Genomic DNA, 19,574 nt, shown 5'->3' with positions numbered 1-19,574 from the left:
TGTTTTGGAAGCGAGGGAGGTAAAGCACTTTCTTACTTTATTTGTTGACTTCACATTCATAGGTGGCCATGGAGACCAGAGCTGTCATAGCCTGGATGGAAAAGATCCCCTTTGTGCTGGGTGGCAACCTTCAGGGGGGCGAGCTGGTGGTGGCATACCCTTACGACATGGTGCGGTCCCAGTGGAAGACCCAGGAGCACAGCCCCACACCCGATGACCACGTGTTCCGCTGGCTGGCATATTCATATGCCTCGACACACCGCCTCATGACAGATGCCCGGCGGAGGGTGTGCCACACAGAAGACTTTCAGAAGGAGGAAGGCACTGTCAATGGGGCTTCCTGGCACACCGTCGCTGGAAGTAAGTCTCAGATCAGTTCTGCCTGACATCACAGGGACTAATGATCATGACTGTCAGCCCAGCAGGATCCCTATAGGTACCACACACACACACACACACACACGCACACACACACACACACACACACACACACACACACACCTCCTTTCAGCCTGATGCTCAGTCCCATTGCAAATAGTAGCCACCATAATTAAGTAATTACCAGGTGCCAGCCCTTTACACAGATTCTCCTTTGTTCCTTACCATAGTCTTTGAGGTGGGGTGCCTTTTCCCTCATTTTATAATGAGATTACTGGGCCTTAGAGACCTGGTTAGGACCTGCTCAAAAAGAAAGGAGTAGAGATGAGATCTCTTGGTCAAAATTTTAGCCACTGAGCTATTCAGATTTTATAAGAAAAATAAAATGGGTGAAAGTGGACTTTTAACTTGAGAGAAAACCCAGTGAAGGGGCAGAATATGTGAGTACTGGTGCTGAGGTTATGGCTTTATACCAAGTGCTCTTCTTATATTGGGAACGTCCCTTGCTGTGGGCCTATGAAGGGGCTGGGTACTAATCCTCAGGTCAGGTGTGAAGTGACTGAGCTGGAGGTGTGTTCTGCGACCCCCTAATGTGCTAAAGACCATTTCATATGTATCCACTATGCACTGGAGGCCGGCAGGTCTCACCCGTGGCATGCGTGGACCATGGAATATGAGGTGTTGCTTCTGGGACCAATCTAGGTCTGGAGAACATTCTAGTACAGACTTTGGGAGTTGCTTCACAGCAGCCAGGGGATCCTACAGTCCACATGTGAGGATTAGGGCTTAGTTTCCTATCTCAGGCTATTCCCAGTCCAGGGCTCCCAAAGCAAGAGGTATAAGATAGTACATTCCTTTCGCACTGATTGGAGTGCAAGATCTCAGCATAATGCTTATACCTTATTTTTTGTCTTTTGGAGACTTTGTTAAACCAATGATGAATTTGAAAAAAATATTCTATGTCAGATAGTCTGGTTTTAAATCCAGCTCTACCACTTGGATGCTGTGTGACTCTCTGCAAGTCACTGTACCTCCCTGAGCCCCTACACTTTTTCCTTAGTAAGCTGGGCACCATGGTAATGATTACAGTGACAACAATGCTTGTGACAATGATGGTGTTATCTCTCTCTAGGATACTGTGAGGATTGTGTAGCTGACAGATGTGGATGTGCTCAGTGTCTGGCATATCAGGAACACTCAGAATAAGTTCTCATTCCCTGCCCCTTCTGTCTTTCAGGGCATGCTCACCATGAAATCTCTTTTATGGATTCACATATTCTCTGTTTCACTATAACAATTAACTTCGATATTATTTAACTTTCCTAGAAATTCAGCCTTCTACTTTTCATGTATGTTTCCACCCTCAGAAAAGAAAAAATACAGAAATATTTGTTCACACGGTCATGTAAAAACACTCAAAGAAAGCTCACCATGTTTTCTTGATTGCAGACCAAATGGAGGTATTTTTTTCATCACCATCATGATTTTGCTGTGTACAAAATAGAAATAAAATGCAAATCTCTATCAAGAAAATTTCCTAATGGCAGAAAACATATTTAATGTTCAGCTTTACCTCTCAAAACCTACCTACATAAATCTTTAATCCATACTTTCTGTGGCTAAACTGGGTCTGGACACAGCCAGATTTCCTGGTGTCGGGTCAATAGTAATGTTACGGAACTTTGGCTTCCACACAATCATACATAGCATTTGACATTTGTTCTCTACCAGTTATGTTTTCCATTACATCAGGGACTTGGTGGCAGATCCATTTGGTAGCGCAAGCTATGGGAGTGTTATGGAGTCACAGATCCCTACTGTCTTTGTGTTTAGCTCTTTCTTTCTCTTTGTTGGTGTGCTGCAGGCAGTAGTTAATGATGAGAAGGGCAGTTGGGAGAAAGGTTCAGTAAATTTCAGTGTGCACATCATTAGTAGTACATGCATTTTAACTCCAAGGTGGTGTCAAGCTGTTTCTCAGCTACAGTCCTGAACCTGTCCTCCACAGGAAGGCAAGTGTTGGGGAGATTTGCACACAGAGCTCTGAGAAATGTGTAGTTCCAAGTTCCCTATTGAAGATGCCCAGGAGGTGAGTCTAGTCAAAGAAAGAACAAGAGGGATATCTTTCCCACATCCAGGACTGAAGGCTTATGAGAACTGCCCAGGTTGTGTCTCAGCTCCGTGTCTACAGCATATCAGGCAGGAAGCAGAGGCAGCCCACACTGGAATGTGCACTTAGGACATTTATTTAAGTACTAGCAAGGCCTAAGAGAGTGGGAAGCATGAGATGCAGAGGAAAGTCTAGCACTCTTGGGAGTCAAGACCTGTTCTACCAAGTGGAGCTGTTTCCCGTTAGCTCCATATGCCCTCTGATTCCACACTGTGGGGTTTTTGAGTTTTGTTTGTTTTGTTTCATTTTTGCAGTGTAGAAGATTGAACCCAGGGCCTTCACACTGCACTTTGTCCTCAGCACGTTTTTTGCTTGTTTTTTAAGACAGGGTCTTCCTAAATCACTAAATTGCTCAGGCTGGACTCAAGCTTGTGACCCTTCTATCTCAGCCTCCCAAATGCTGGAATTATAGGTATATACCAGCACACTGAGCCAACACACTGCAGGTTGACTGAATGGATTGGCCTGGTGTCGGCACAATCTTCCTCATCAGATCAGGCCCTTGCCAAGGATTTTTCCATGGACTTGACATTGACACTAACCTGCCTTTTCTAATCCACTGCTCTTCCTCTCCTTCAAGTTGTTACAATAGACCAGAAGTCCATGGCTGCCCATAGTGAGAGGTTGGAATCTGGAATCTGTCAATGTGATGGTTAAGCTTGATTGTCAACTTAATTGGACTGAGAAATGCTTAAGAAGTTAGTAAAGCATACTTCTGGGTTTATCTGTGAGTGTTTTCACAGATGATTGAATCATGAGACCTGTAATTTCAGCAGTGGATCAACCCATGAATGAGCTAATTAGGTGGCATTTTTGGAGGTGATGGAAACAGGCAATGGAGTCTAGTTGAAAGGAATTGATCACTGGGATGTGAGCTTATGGACTGTATCTAGTCCCTGGCCCATTTTCTCTGGCTCATTCCCTCACTTGGGCTTCCTGGCTGCTGTCAGGTGAGCAGTTTCGTCCCACTACACCCTTCCACCATGATGTTTGGCTTCATCTCAGGCCTACAGCAATGTGACCAGCCAACACACACTGAAACCTCTGAAACTATCATCCCAAATCGATCTTTCCTCTTTTAAATTATGTAAAGTATTTCATCACAGCAAGGAAAAGCTGACTAACACAGCTAAGGAGTGGCCATGTGTTTGGTGCTGTGTGCCTCTGACTTTGGTGATTAGGCAGTGAGGTGATATAGAGTTACTCTTGATAACCCAAAGCCTGATTGCAAAGCTGATATTTCTCCTGATCCTTATAGGAGACAGGGGTGAGGAGGAATAATGTCTAAGGTCTGTGCTGGTGAAGCCCTGGAGAGCCTGGTGCTTTTCTCAGTCCACATGGAGCCTGTGTGCCCAGCTCCACCTTTGTGATTGGCCCTTGGGAAGCTCGCTAGAGGAGCTTTCCCCAGACCATGGCTCCCTCTCTCACACAGAACAGTTAGCCTGTTCAGAAACAAAAATGTTGGAAAGGGCTGGGGGTGCAGCTTAGTGGTAGAGTGTATACTTTGTGCTTAGCGTGTGTGAAACCTTGGATTCAACACCCAGCACCAAAAAGAAAAAAAATGTTAAGAAAGCAATGAGTACCTTATGCTGTGTGCCACTCATTTATTCATTTCACAAATATTGGGTGGTTTTAGTGGCTTGAATGGTAGCCTTCCCCAAAAAATGTCCACTTCATAGACCATTGAACCTATGACTGTCACCTTATTGGAAAGATGGTCTCTGAGCATGTATTTATGATAAAGTCCTCAAAATGAGGTTGTCTGGGTAATCCAGAAGGTCCCCAAAGTCAGTGGGAAGTGCCTTTATAAGTAACAAAAGAAGACAGACAGAGACAAGAGAGGCAGTAATCGAGGGATGCCACCATAAGCTAAGTAATACTTGGGTCACCAGAAATGGAGGAGCCAGGAGGTCTTAGTCAGCTTTTTGTCACTATGACAAAATATCTGATATAAAAAGCTATAAAGAAGTTCATTTTAGCTCAGAGCTTCAGGGGGCTTCTGTCCATGGACACTTGGCTCCATTGATTGGAGGTCTGTGGTGAGGCACAAACATCATGACCCAATGGTGTGGAGGAGGAAAACTGCTCACCTTATGGCAGCCGGGAAACAGAGACCGAAGAACTAAGGAGTATGGAGCCAGGGACCAGATGTGATTGCCAAGGTCACACCCCCATGATGAACTCCCTCAACTAGGATCTACCTCCTGTTTCTATTACCTTCTAAATTATGCCATCAAATAATGATTTCAGGAGTGAGTAAGGAACCTGCTGATCCAATCACCTCTCTCTAGGTCTCATCTCTGAATACTGCTATATTAGGGACCAAGCCCTCAATACATGAATCTTTGGGAGACACTTCCTATTTAGACCATAACAAAGGGAGATGCTCCTCAGAGCCTCTGGAGGGGGCACAGGCACCTCAATTTCATACTTCTTTCCTCTAAAGTTATGAGGCAAGAAATGTCTGTGTTAAGTTACATTGTGGTCATTTGTAACACAGGCCTGCAAAACTCCTCCAGGGACCAACTACGTGCCAGCCTGGCTGCTTCACATCCTGCTGTGGTCACATCAGGATGGAGAGTCTGTCTGCTCTGTGTCTTGACTGTGGATGTGATTGCCCCCCCACCCCAGTCCCCAATAGCTGTGCCCTGTTTGGAGACAGTAGGACTCATCCTGCAGTCTGAGTTCAGACCCTGACTCTGGCCATTTCCAGACACATAATCCTGGATCCCATTTTTACCATTCATACGCTCAGTTTTCTGATTTGTAAAAATGTGCTATTCTACCTCTGCTGGGAGCCATGGGAAAACCCAGTGACCTACAGGATACAGAGTACCTAGGACAGATCCTGGCATATGAAAGGCACTCAGTAAGATGTGACATAGTTAAATATTTGTATGAGTCGGAGTGAGAAACTATTATAATCTGCAGCTGCAATCAGAATAACTGTAGAGTTAAATTTAATGAAACACTAAAAACTTCCAAAGTGTTAACTGGTGATAGCTTTATTCCAAACAAGGTGTGTTAAATGATGCTTAATAAAATAAACATCTAAGATGCTTAGCCCATTTTTTTTGTCAAAGATGCCCTTGTACAGGTCTATGCTCACCTCAGTGGTCCCCCTTTGTCCTCTTTAGGTCCGGCACATTTGCCCTCCTATGAATGTTGGCCTGTAGTGCATACTTAATGCTTCTTTATTCAAATCAAGTCACTGAGTGGTCTTGAACATTCTTGCTACCCTCCGCCACACCACATGGCACTTGGAGCATTGTTCAGTCAAAGTGTCTTGTTGGCTTGACAGGCCTGAATGACTTCAGCTATCTTCACACGAACTGCTTCGAGCTGTCCATCTACGTGGGCTGTGATAAATACCCGCATGAGAGCCAGCTGCCGGAGGAGTGGGAGAATAATCGGGAGTCTTTGATTGTGTTCATGGAGCAGGTAAGGTGGGTGTGTGACTGTGATGTGGCTGTGACTCGCTAACAAACAGGGCCATGGATTTGACCAGGCGCATGGGATGGAATTGGCACTTCAGGCACCTTCAGCTGTTGTCCCTAGCTAGGCACATTGCTGCAAGGAATCCCTGCTTTTTTAAACTGCTCAGACCTCATGGAAAAGGCTCTAACCCTGTGGGGATATTTCCACTGACTCAGAGCAAGGGGGACAGTGCAGGAGCCTAGGGTGCTGGTCTGTAGGGGGTGGAAGGGTGACATTATCTGAGCAACATGCCTAGGCCCCTCCTCTTAGTCTGCTTTTACCATAAGAAAATGCAAGGCATGATTTAAAAACTCTGGAGAATGTTTGAATTTTGTTTTTAAAGATTTTATTTTATTATAATAAAAGACATACTGCCATTAATCTCCCTCAGAATACTCCCTCTTGCCTGGAAGACACTTATCCCACTGTTCCTGCCAGTTTTGGGAGTAGTTCTATATGTCCTCTCCTGTGGCTGTCTTTAGGTGTACTGTTGTGGCTGCCTTGGTGTCTTGAATCAGTTGAAAACATTTACCTTTCATAATCACTTTGACTTTGGGGAAGAACCAGAAGTCGGATGTTTCTACGTTGTGAATAAGGCAGATGAGGAGACGTTGTAATGTTTTTATTTGGCAGAGTTTGTCATTAATATTTGCACAATGAGGAGAGATCAGACAAAAAATAATGTTTAAATTTTAAAACGATTACAGTAAAAAACACGTTGCTATAAATCTCCCTCAAAATACACACCCCTTGTTTCTAACACATGTGTTATAACTTGTATCTAGATGTCCCCATAAGGCCTCATGCAGTCACATGTGGGGCGTTTCAGAGCTGGATGGATCTAGGGTGTGTGGTGCTGGGATCAAGGATGTGATGCTGGCATTGAGTCATGGTCCAATGCAAGGATTAAAATCGCCCTACTCTGGGTGTGACTGCTACTCACCCTAAGGGTGGCTAGCCTGGAGAAGATATAAGGGACAGAAAGAGGGTCATTGCTTGTCACTTCCTTGCTGCTTGCTTCCTTCCACCTATCCTGCTTTGCCATGGACTGTTTCTCCTCTGCCATGCCACCCTGCCTTGGACCCAGCCAACTATGAACTGAAAGCTCTACAAACTGTGAGCCAAATAAACCTTTCCTCTTTTAACTTTGGGTGTTGGGTATTTTGACTCACCAATGAGAAAAGTAACTAAGACAACACATATCCCATCATTCTCTTTTTTCTGAGACAGGGCCTTGCTGTGTAATTTACTATGTAACCCAGGCTGGCCTCAAACTCACAGCAATCTTCCTGCCTCAGCCTTCTGAGTGCTGGGATTACTGGCATGAGCCACCAAGCCCAGCTTATTTTTAAAGTATTAAAAATATTAATTCATCATACTTTTATGATGAATATTAATTTTGAATCACCCCTTGTACCTCAGACTAGAGGGTTTATCCAGCAGACATGCCTCTTTCATAGTTCTGGAAGCTGGAAGCCAAGATCAAGGGGCTTCAAGGTTGGTTCCTTCTCCATGGCTTGCTGCCTCTTCCCATGGACATGCCTCTGTGCATGTGCATTTGTGTATGTCCAGATTTTCTCCCCTTTTGGGGAGGATGTCCTGGGAAATGAACTCAGAGCTTTCACACTGAGCTGCATCCTGAGCCCTCATTTTTTTTTTAATTTTAAAAATTTTAAGACAGAGACTTGCTAAGTTGTCTCAGCTGGGTTCAAACTTACCGTCCTCCTGCCTTGGCCCCCTAGAATGCTGTGATTACAGTGTGGTGCCACCATGCCTGGTTCAGAGCTCAGTCATGATGTACTAAGATCCATCCTAATGGCTTTATTTTAACATAATCACTTTTTAAGTATCCTGTCTCCAAATATAGTCACATTCTGAGATATTAAGATTAAAGATTCAAGATATGAGGTTATTGGCCCCAAATGTAACCCATAAACCCCTGAGCCATCAGAGTCACTGTGTGGTAGTAACCTGCCTAGAAACAGTTTTGCTAAGTGCTGTGAGGCCCAGCTGCCTCCTGGTGAGGCCATGCAGTCTTCCTCATGACCCCAGACACCTTCCCTGCCTCCTGTTCTCAGGCTTATGCTCACCTTGTAGCACTGAGCTAGCTGGTTCTAGTTTAATGGAAAAACTAACTGAATAATATCCAAGACCTACTAAGGAAGGAACAGATTAACTGGAAATCAGAAAGATGAACAAAATGAATGTTGACCTTTAGGGCTCCCGTCGTTTGTAAGTATTACTCATATGGCTTCAGTATAACCGCCTCTGGGAAAGAAGGATGCCCCTGAGCGGCACACAGAGGTTGTTGCCCTCCTTCTGTGGATTATCATAGATGAGTTAGAAGAAGCAGGCGGCCATGGCTTGGGTGCCAGCCATCTGCTATTGTGCGAAGATAGCAAAGTTGGCACTTGGATCTAGCAAATGAGTCTGTCCTATGAGACCTTAGGGGGCTCAGCACAGCCCCAGTGAGCTTCTCCAGCACAGAAAGGTGTGGGCTGAATCTTCCTTCTTGGGAAGCTGTGAAAACACCTGTCCCAACCCTGGGAGTTAGTGGGGAAAGTTCCTTTTACTTTGCGTATACGAATAGAAAGAAGGCTTTGTCTATAGCAACCTGATCATCCTAAAGTAATGACCTGATTTAGCCAAAGTGCTTCTCATGAATAAAATGTCCAGGGATAGCTATGTATAAAGAATGTCACTGGAAATAATAGTGTGTCGCCTAAGATTGTCACATCATTCTATGTGTGGAGAGACTCAGGTTTGAGGTTCAGAGTTGATGTATGTCATTTGACATAGGGGAATTGTTATTTTTAGGAGGTTACTTATTCTTTCCTCTCTGGCTCTTAAATCATTAAGTCCATAGAGCCCAGGAGGTTCAAGCAAAAGTGTCTTATAAAAATTAAGGCACATTTGAATTAGCTAGTTGTGTATTTATGAATAACCTCAGATCCTAATTTTTTTAAACCTTTGAAATTTTTAAATTCCAATGGAAACTTTCTGGTGTGGGGACCCCTGAAAAGCATGGTGAAGTTTCACACAAAATTCATGAACAGCCAGGTGAGTCTTTTGGGTTACATGTGGCACTGTGAGCATTCCTAGTGGGGACTGAGTTAGCTTTAGATCTGTGACCCACTTCCTCAGGCTGGCCCGGCCCAGAGCCAGTCATTGACCTCACCATATCTCATCCTGTTTGTGGAACAGGTTCACCGTGGCATCAAAGGCATGGTGAGAGACTTACATGGAAAGGGAATTCCAAATGCCATCATCTCTGTAGAAGGTGTTAACCATGACATCCGAACAGGTAACTGGGAATGTCTATTAACTGTCTTTGGTAAGAAATATCGGTTTTCTTGAAGTGTTTTACTTGGGTTACAGAGTGCCAGAAACGTCTTATTTGGAGCTGAATTAGTCCTATTCCTTCCATTTTTCCAAGAGACCTTTGAGAGCAAAGTTCAGAGTCTGTTTCCTGGTTTCTGTCTGTGCCTTCCCTGGGACAGGCTTGAAGCACCAATAAGTTCCCAGCTGTGGTGGGACTTGCTGAGAAGTTGAGGAAGCAGCTTTTCCTCTGCGGGGTTGTTACCTATGCAAGCAGCTTGGCTCCTACACTAGGCAGAATGGGGCTGAGGGGAAGGGCAGGCAGGCAGCCCCAGAAGGAGATGCAGTGGGTGGGGGTTGTCCAGTCCAAGGAGGAGTTTAGAGGGCTAGAATGGGGAGTTTTATGAGTGCTGTCCCCACAGGCTGGCTGGAGTGGAACCCTAGGACACGGCTTTGAGGATAGGGAAGATTAATTTTTCTTTTTAAACCACAGGAAATTGTTGAATGTGATGTTTAAGGAAGACACCAGTGTTTGTTATATAAGAAAGAGGATAATAATAATAATGATAACACTAAGCCCTCACATTGATTTTGGCATCTCTTGTATGGCTATGCACTCTTTGACTAGCTTTACATGGTTGAATCAGTTACTTTCCACAACAATTCTATTTTTTTTTTTTTTTTGATGGTATCTTTGAATAAGGAAGTGAGGCACATGAAGAAATTTAACAGGGAGACCCAGGTCCCACATGTATAAGGGGAAAGTGGCTGGGGATATTAGATCTCTAGTTGGCACAGGGATGGCCATTTTATGGGAGGGTAGAAAATTCTAGAATTTTGGATAATGTGAGGGTCAGAAGATGGTCTCTTAACAGTAGTGCTGAAATCTTACTCCAACTCTCTCTATTGTAAAAGAAAGGAAGTTAACATCCAGGCTCTTATAAACCAAATTTGGTTTCTAATTGCTAAATACTTAAATAACCTCTCACTTTCAATGCACTCATGGAGTGGCTGCACTGTCTTGAGGCAGCAAGGGACCATTCGACTGTCCCTGGGCCTCTAAGCAGCAGCAGGAGCAGGCTCTGTTCAGGAGAGCTGATCCCTGAGAACTTGTGTACATGTTTTCTTTCATTTCTCTTTTCATTTTGGCTGTTTTAGAGACGTGGGCCATTCTTTCTCCCTTATTCGGGTAGAGAACGAAGCTTCAAGGGGCTAGCTGAACTCTCAAAGGCCAAGAGGTGGTGTGACTTGGATTCAGGACTCTGGCCTTCAAGGCTGGAAAATCACTTTCAGGAAAGTATGCAGCATACGCACAGAGACACCACCTATTCGATTGATTGATTGACTGATTGATTGATTGATTTTTCAGTTTAGGGGATTGAACTCAGTGAATTTAGGGCCTTGTGTGTGCCAGGCAAGCTCTATAGTGTATAGTTATACCCCCAGCCCTTTTTAAATTTTATTCTGAGAGAAGGTCTTGCTAGCCTTTAACTTGGGGTCCTCCTGTCTCAGCCTCCTGAGTAGCTGGGTGTGGACCTCCACAGTCAGCAAGATGCCACCGTATTGTTTGACTTGGAAGTAATATGGAAATGAAGGTGTTCCCACATACCTAGGGTTTCCCTTTGTTTCCCAGGACTCTCCTCGTATGGTGTACTTCAGTTTAAAACTGGAAACCCCATGTCCCTAGAACCCTACAGACCCAGGAAAATGAGTGAATTCTTCTTTCCACCCAATGCCTCACTGTTTGCTATGGACTGACAGCCACATGTTGGAGTTATCACCATGGCTCTTCCTTCTGTCTTGGTCTTCTTCCTCTGGGGAGGCCCTTGGTTCTTTTCTCAATCATTTGGATTTTGCTCAGATGTCACTGCCTTAAGGTGATGACCCTACTTAACACTACACACCTACCTGATCCCCTTCGGTCTCTTATACCCTTCCCAACTTTGTGTGTGGTACAAACATGCCACCTGCCTACTTACAAACAGTGGGTGCTCAACAAATATTTGCTGAATGAGTGAGTGAACAGACACTGCATGATAGTCTCAGGATGGCATATTGAGTGACAGGGTTGTGAGTGAAGCAAAGGGCCTGAGACTCCAGACCCAGAGCTCCTTTCTCTGTGCCCAGCTGGTTCTTCTTCTGGGCAAAAAGGGACCCCTTCTCTGCAAGCCATTCACCTATACCCACAGATCCTGTCCTCCCAGTGAGTTATTCCATTGGATCTGCCAGGAGATGGAGACTCTGGGACATGGGAGGAGGTGAGATTGGGATTCATCTTGGCCCACATGGTCAATGCCATGCTTCCTGACATGAGATGGGAGGCAAGTTACCTAAATGGATGAAGATGTCTGAAATGCCCCAAAACAGTAGACTGGCATGTAATAGTATAAATCACATTCTTTTCATTTAGTTACTGGTTTCTTCTCTCAGTGGTATTTTCTGAACATTCCCACCATTTGTCCTGGATCTTGTACCCAGTGACTGTAAGGTTCAGGCTCTACCGCATGGAGATTTGTGCACAGTAACGACTTAAGGCATCCATTTATTCATTCGTTTATTTACCCATTTACTCATCCATTAATTCAGTAAATGTGAACTGAGTACCCCTGAGGTGCCATGGGGGGTGTTGACGATCATTAGGAACGAGTGAAAGACAGGCTCATTGACTTGGTTCTCCATAGGATTTATATTTTAAATATTGCTTAAGAGTGATTTGTAAAAAGCCTGAACCATTCCTTGGACTATTCAGTGTGTCTGTAAGCAATCTGAGAAAACACGAGGGTTTAAAACTGAGTGGGAAGTAAAAAGGCCCTGGGGTCCCATAAGCCTAGATGAGAATGCTTTGCCTAATGGGCTCTGAATTTCAAGCCCCTGGAATCAAGGAGACAGTTTGGATGAGCTAATGGGAAACACATCTCTCTCCTTTTATTTCTCCCTATAAATAATTTCCCAGAGTGTCCTCCTGACAGATGCATCCCATACTTTACACATGGCTCTTCATTTTATTGGTTTCAGCATCTTTTAGTGCTTGACAAAAGCTCTGAATTCGCCTTGATTTCTGTTTGAGGCTTATAGGATCTGACAAGTTTTATCTCAGGAGGGATTTTGCAGTAAAATAAACAGAAGTATTAAGTGGAATTCCAAAGGGAGGGAAGTTAGTAAGAATACTTTTGAAGAGATGCGTATAAGTAGTTTGGCCAAACAACGGGTTTAGAATTCTACATGACTATCCTTCGGAGGAAATTAACCTGACCTGATGATGGATGCACTCATCGGCCTGAGCTTCCGCGTCTGTCCACACATGCCAAGCAATTCCTGTGTGTGTTGACCTTCACTGTGGCTCTGGGGAGTTCTCCTGGGACACCAGTCTGATCACACCAGAGGAAGACAGCAACACAAAAATGCGTCCCGTATTTCATCAAGTGCCTGATTCTAGGCTTAAGGGTTGTCAGGAGCAGCAGCAGAGATAACGAGAGCTGAGGGATAGTGTGGGAAAACCTCTGCAGAGAACTGGGAGAGAAGCTCTGCAAGCAGAGGTGCGACTCAGGCAGATCTATGTTTCAGATGTGGAAACTTCACTGGGTGTGGTGGTGCATGTCTGTAGTCCCAGAATTTAGGGAGGTTCAGGCAGAAGGACCACAAGTTCAAATCCTACTAGACTACTTAGTGAGGCCTTATCTCAAAAGAAAAAATAAAAAGGCCTGGCATGTAGCTCAGTGGTAGAGCATCCCTGGGTTCCTTCCCCAGTGCCCCCCTCACACACACCAAGTGGCAAAGAACTAACACCCTTTGTTCTGATTGTGTGAACTCAAATACATTTCTGATAATTTCATTTATCCTTTTAAGATCTCTTATGCAGCACCTACTATGTGCCAGGAGAAATATGAGCAAACCAGATATGGCCCCTGGCCAGTAAAGGTGTACGTTCTTGTGAATACCTACACATAATTATAAAATAACATTTTAAAAAGTTCATTGTGGACTACAATCAGTGCCAAGAAAGAAAAGAATTAGGTGAAATGTGAAAGTAGGTGGGAGAGCCAAGAAAAGATCTTACCCTAAAAAGATGAGCGCAGCCAACCTTTTCGAGAGCAGGGAACAGCATTCCAATCAGAACAGTAGTTACACAGTTTCAGAGTCAGAATGGGAGCATGTGTGGCATGTGATGATGAGGCAAGGTCAGCAGGCCTGAGCTGGAGTTTTGCTCTAAGTCTGGCCCTTATGTGAGCGGGGGTCCTCAGGTGGGCGGGATTGTGTCCCCCAGTCTCTAACTGTGTATCTTTCCCTGTTGCACAGACACGAGTCCTGGGCCAAGGTCACCCATCCCAGAGAGCATCCACCCCTGTGAAAATGCTTAGGCCCATGGTACTCAGAGACACTGAGACAGAAAGGGAGATGACAGGTATCCTCAAGGAGAACACAGCACACAGAAGGACAGGCTCACTCTGACTCACTGAGCCCTCCAGGCAACTCAGGACGTAGGCTCTATGTAGTTTTGTTCATAAGGTAATTGGATCCCCGGAGGGGTGTACTGTTTTGCATGAGGTCACATAGCTAGAAACTAGCAGGCCTCTTTCTTAGGACAGTCTGAATGTCCCAGTGAGTGAAACTCTGAGGGAAAAGGCTGCATTTGATCAAATAACGAGAGAGTACTTGGGAGTACTAAGGAGATTTACTTGTTGAGCTTTGCACCCAATCCCCTTTCAAGGCATCTCTGGCCCTCAAAGCTCCCTGGACCAACCCCAGAGAGCCACCTCCTTCATGTGCCCTCTGTCCTGTCACTTCTACCAGACAGTGGTTTTGAGAAGATGCTTAGCCTCCTGCTCCTGTCCTGGCCCTGTGCTAAGCGGTCAAGTCCTTCAGATCCCGAGCCTTCGCCTTCTGCCCTTCACAGTGTGCCTCCTCAGTCCATCCTCAACTGAACACCTACTGGCACCCACTCAAATGAATGTCTGTTCGGTTGATTAGGATGAAGAGAAATGAGTCACTAGGAAACCAAATGTCACATTCACACGAGAAGGTGAATATAGTTGATTTCAACTGCTCTGAGTGCTCAGAGGGGCTGAGTTAAGGCCTAGAGCCCATCCCCTGCCAAAGGCTGTTCCGATCCCCAGAAAGGTACGGATGGACTCTGGTCACATGCGATACACAGGTGACCAGCAGTATAGCTGGGAGGCAGGAGTTCTGCTGCAGCTCAGCTTTGGCTTGTCAGGTCTTGAACCTCTCTCTGCCTTGCAGAATCCCTATGTTTCTTTCAGCCCTGGCTCAGGATGGAGAAATAGAGTGGGGTGCAGGTACCAAGGTCTCCTTCAGTTATCCTTCCTTGCCTTTCCAGAAGTCAAGATGCCCCACCCCTTTCAGAAATTATTTTTATAAATGTGTAGCCATGCCAAAGGAAGCCAGAAAGCCATGCCTGGGTGGCTTTTCAACATAGACCTTTTGTGGTGAGGGCATACTGTTCACAAGTTCAAGTTCCTGATGAATGGTTGTATTGTCACAGAGGAAGGAGTGTTTGTGATCATTTCTCCATCTTTGTCCATATGTATGAACACTGTAGGGAGCCTAGATCCCCAACCCCTTCCTGTTAAAACCATTAAGGCAGCTTCCAAAATAGAAACCTTCTTGGCTTTCAAAGTACATTAAGAACTTGCTTCTGCAGTAGCTCAGATTCCCTGCTGCCTTCCTCAGAGGCCCTGTGCCAGGGCTGGTCTTGAAATAGGGATGGTGGTGTTTGTGTTACAAAGAACTGCTCTGAGGTCCTCCTGGTTTCTTTTCACAGCCAATGATGGAGATTACTGGCGCCTCCTGAACCCTGGAGAATATGCGGTCACGGCAAAGGCAGAAGGCTTTACAACTTCCACCAAGAACTGCATGGTTGGCTACGACATGGGGGCCACACGGTGTGACTTCACACTCAGCAAAACCAACCTAGCCAGGATCAGAGAGATCATGGAGAAGTTTGGGAAGCAGCCCGTCAGCCTGCCCACTAGACGGCTGAAGCTACGGGGTAGGAAGAGACGACAGCGTGGGTGACCCCCAAGCCGGGCCCTCGAGATTCATCAAAGACCCATGCATATGAAACTCACCCTAATAATAGCTCCATAGGGGACTCACTCACTGTTGTTTTCTCTGTAATTCAAGGAACACCTGGGAACATGTGCATTGCAAGGGGAGAGGAAGGCTGGAGACTTAGGATGTTTTCTTTTCTTTACTCCCACTTATTCTAATACCTTTGATGGGGCAGCAGAGAACGGCTGGTGAGAGTGAGAGAATTCAACAAATAAACCTAGGAATCTGAGCGATAGGACCTCGATGGTTTTCCTCCTGGCTACCAGGAAGGGGAACTGAACTCTGCCTGTTTGCGTGACAGCAGGAGTTTCCTGTGTGTTTGCAATTGGCACAGCTGACTTTGCAGCACTCCCGGACTCCTGCTGTCCCCAGTGTCATCATTTGAGATGCTCTCAGGCATCCTAAGAGAATCCATCCACTTTGGCCCCAGGACATTCCAGGCCGCTAACATAAATTCTGTATTCTCCTGACAATAGAGCCGTTACCAAGTGAGCATCAGTGAGTCTCACGAATCAGCTTAGCTTCCCTTTTCACAAAGCATGGTGTTCATAAAAGGACAGAGAAGTGGAGTTAATTCTACACTGATTGCTGCACAGGAAGCATCGTGGGGCTTATTTGCATGCAAGCTGGGCTCCCCGAGAAACCCCCAAACTCCTTGCTGCTCTAGTAGCCTGAGTGGTTCTGTCAGTGGGGAGAACCACAGGTGCCAGCCTTCCTAAAGGGCCAGGTAAGTTAACCTGGGTCGTTTTTGGTTTTGAAGACTTGAAAAGATCCAGAAAGAGACTGACTTGAAGACCCCTCTCTGCCCAAGGTGTCAAGCCCTGCATGGAGATGAATGCTCCCGTCTTGGCCTGCCCTCAGATTGAGAATTACTTTTTATATTTAGAATGCCAGGGCTTCTAAACTAGGCTACATTTGATGACAAACTCCTAGCATTACCTGTGGAGCATCAGCTTGGCAGGGGGGTCATTGAATTGCTATGTAAGGAAACAGCTGTGTCTCACTTTTATTCATGTTGCTGCCTCATTGATCTGGGAAGAATGAAAAAAAATAAAACAAATGGTAGGATTCTTGTGGCGTGTTTTTTCTGGGTAGACTTGTGACCATCCAAATGCCACCCTACTCTCTCTCTCTGCCACTGTGAGGTGGGCACCTTGTGCCTTGGTAAAGCTTAGCACTGATACTGACAATTCTGCACTTCTCCTTCTTTCCCAGGAATGACATGGGTGGGAAACCATAGTAGCTCCTGGAGGTGCCAGTGAGCATGTTTATGGAAAATGTAGCCATGCAGCTTTTTCACAGTCTAAGTAGGGGTCAGCAAACTTTCTAGAAAAAGGAGAAATTGTGAAATATCAGATTTTGTAAGCCACACAATCTCTGTTCTAACTTCTCAGTTCTGCTTTTGCAGCACAAAAGCAAACATATACATACATAAAGAGGTGGTGATGGTTGTAGTCCAGGAAAACTTTGTTTAACCAAGCAGATGGTAGCTGGATTTGCTCACAGTCTGGGAGATGGTGGTCTCCTGCTGCAAATCTGTATTGTTCAGTCAGACCTTCTCAGATGAGGGGAATTTTCTCTTCTGTGCTATCGAATGTCATAACCACCAGCTCTAGTGGCTACTTAGCGCTGGAATGGTGGCTGGGGAAATTTAGGAACAGGATTAGTGTTATAACATTAGTGTTATATCATTTTTGGCAGGTGGGACCAGCAGCCTGGCAGAGGGGGAAAGTCCAAAGCAGCAGTGAGAATACAAGAAAGATAAGGGGCCACACAGAGCCAGTGGTTGGTGAGAGAGGTGAACTGGTGCTGTGCTCCAGCACACAGAAACTCAGAACAGAAAGGGGTGGAGCCACCATTTTATTTCAAAGGACTCAGGGTGAACTCCAGCAGCAGAACAATCCCAGATTGCTACACTGCCAACATCCCAGAGTGGAATGAGGGAAGAGCCCTCCAGTCACAGCAGACTGCCAGCAGATGCAAAGCAGATGAGAGGGAATTCTGCTGAGAGATCGGAGCTGGGAACACCTAGACTCCATGCTGGCAGCATGGAGAAACACCATTCTTCCCAAACACCAGAAACCAGTCTTATCCCTAAACTCAAAGGACTGGAAGCAGCTCCCTGGCATGTGACCAGCAAAGAGGCCTTGGTCCAGCAGCATAAGCAGGCAAGCAATGTTGGTTGGCAGTGGGACAAGGGTACTCCCCCACCCAATGATCAGTGAGTAAGAGAAGTCAGTGCTATGGAACAGAGGCACGTGTGCAAGGTCCAGAAGGAGCCAACTGTACACAGGTCTGGAAGCAACTCCAGGCTTTCCCCACCCAAGGGCACCGCAGCAACTGGGAGAGTGCCACAGAGACACTCACAGTAAGGAGAAAGGGACATCTAAAATGTTTTCAGTTTAAGAACCATCCCAGGGCCCACACCCAGAGGCCAACATCTGTCCCTTACGCAGCACAAATCCTACTGCAGATGTGGCAGGATTGCACAGCGCATTTCTGAAATCTGACATGGACATTGCCACAGAACCATAGATACCAGGGGAGTTATTATTTTTCTTTTCCTTTGGTTATTTGGTTGGTTTTCTTTTTCTGTGTGATTGGGTTTGTTGTTGTTTTCTTTTTTCACTATTTAGGTTTCTTATCTTTCTTTTTGTTTTCTTCTATTCATTTTCTTTCTTCAGCTATCTCTTTTGATTATATGATATTTTCATGTGAGTGAACATTGTCTCTTCTCTTTCTGGTTCACTTCAATACTCTTTTCCTTTCACTTTCATTCTTTCTCTCCTGTCTTCTCCAATTCCTCAAAACTTAAGTGATCATTCTTTGCCTTCTAGATTTGCTTCTACTATATTTCTCCTCATTCATCTCTCTATTATGTGCCCTATCTCTCTTAAATCCCCTCCACAGGGTAAAAGCACACTACTAAGGGGAAAGTCATTGTGTACAAGTTCTTGGTATATGTTGGATTTTGTTATATAACTGTAGAATTGTTCCTATGGTTAAAGGTATCAAGTTAATAATTACCACAATTTGCCAATAGGTAGGCTGTATTGTTGAACCTCAAACTTCTATAAAAAGAACAAATCAAATCCAAAGCTCATATGAGAGCAAAAATTATAGATAAGAGCAGAGTTAATGCAATTGAGACTAAGAAAGCAATACAAAAAATCAATGAATTGAAGAGTTAGTTCTTGAAAGATTAAATAAAATTGATAAACCCTTAGGCAATCTTATCAAAAAGATGAAAGAAAAGACTCAAATTCATGCAATTAGAAATGAAAGGGGTGAAATCACAATTAATCCTGTGGAAATACAGAAGACTATCAATATACCTACTTTGAGAACCTACATTCAAATAAGATGGAAAACACAGAAGGAATGGACAAATTCCTAGATAATATGGATTGCCAAAACTACATCAAGAAGATACAAAAATTCTAAATATCCCAATATCAGGCATTGAAATTGAAAATATAATTAAAAACTTACCAACAAAGAAAAGCCTAAGTCCTGATGGATTTGCTGCTGAATTCTGCAAGAAATTTAGAGAAGGTCTAAAGTCCTTAATGCCAAAACTTTTTAAGGATATTGAAAGGGAATCAATGCTCCCCAAATTATTCCTGGAAGCAAGTATTACCCTGATACCAAAACCAGGGAAGGACCCAACCAAGAAAATTACAGGTCAATCTCCCTAATGAACATAGATGCAAAAATCCTCAATAAGATACTGGGAGACAGAATATAGCACATCATCAAGAAGATTATACACCTTGTTCAAGTAGGATTTATCCCAGGGATGCAGCAAAGGTTCAACATATGCAAATCAAAAAATGTAATTCCCCAAATCAACAGAGCCAAAAATGAAAATCACATGATTATCTCAATAGATGCAGAAGAAGCATTTGACAAAGTCCAACATCCATGCATGGTAAAAAGTCCTATAGAAAATTAGAATAGATGGTATTTACCTCAATCTGATAAAATCTATCTATGACAAACCAGCAGTCAATATCATAATAAATGGTCAAAAATGGAAAGCTTTCACACTAAAATCAGGAGCAAGATGAAGATGACCACTATCACCACTCCTATTCAATATAGTTCTGGAAACAATAACCAGAGCAATTAGACAAGAGAGAGAAATAAGAGGAATAAGGATAGG

The 19,574-nt window shown here is 44.5% G+C and overlaps 1 protein-coding gene across 1 annotated transcript in view; it reads left to right on the top strand.

Annotated features, from left to right (window-relative positions):
• Cpxm2 (carboxypeptidase X (M14 family), member 2) overlaps positions 1 to 16,477 on the top strand; it is a 134,890-nt gene extending 118,413 nt beyond the window's left edge. Inside the window, exons 11-14 of the mRNA XM_005401963.2 lie at positions 63 to 360; positions 5,847 to 5,986; positions 9,227 to 9,326; positions 15,120 to 16,477. Coding sequence (XP_005402020.1) covers positions 63 to 360; positions 5,847 to 5,986; positions 9,227 to 9,326; positions 15,120 to 15,373 — 792 coding nt within the window. The 3' untranslated portion in view covers positions 15,374 to 16,477. The remainder of the gene's footprint in view (positions 1 to 62; positions 361 to 5,846; positions 5,987 to 9,226; positions 9,327 to 15,119) is intronic.
• The last annotated feature ends 3,097 nt before the right edge of the window (positions 16,478 to 19,574 follow it).

This window comes from Chinchilla lanigera, unplaced genomic scaffold, assembly GCF_000276665.1.
Source record: "Chinchilla lanigera isolate Chin_1 unplaced genomic scaffold, ChiLan1.0 scaffold00076, whole genome shotgun sequence".
NCBI classification, from domain to species: domain Eukaryota; kingdom Metazoa; phylum Chordata; class Mammalia; order Rodentia; family Chinchillidae; genus Chinchilla; species Chinchilla lanigera.
This window is presented reverse-complemented; position numbering and strand designations above follow the sequence as displayed.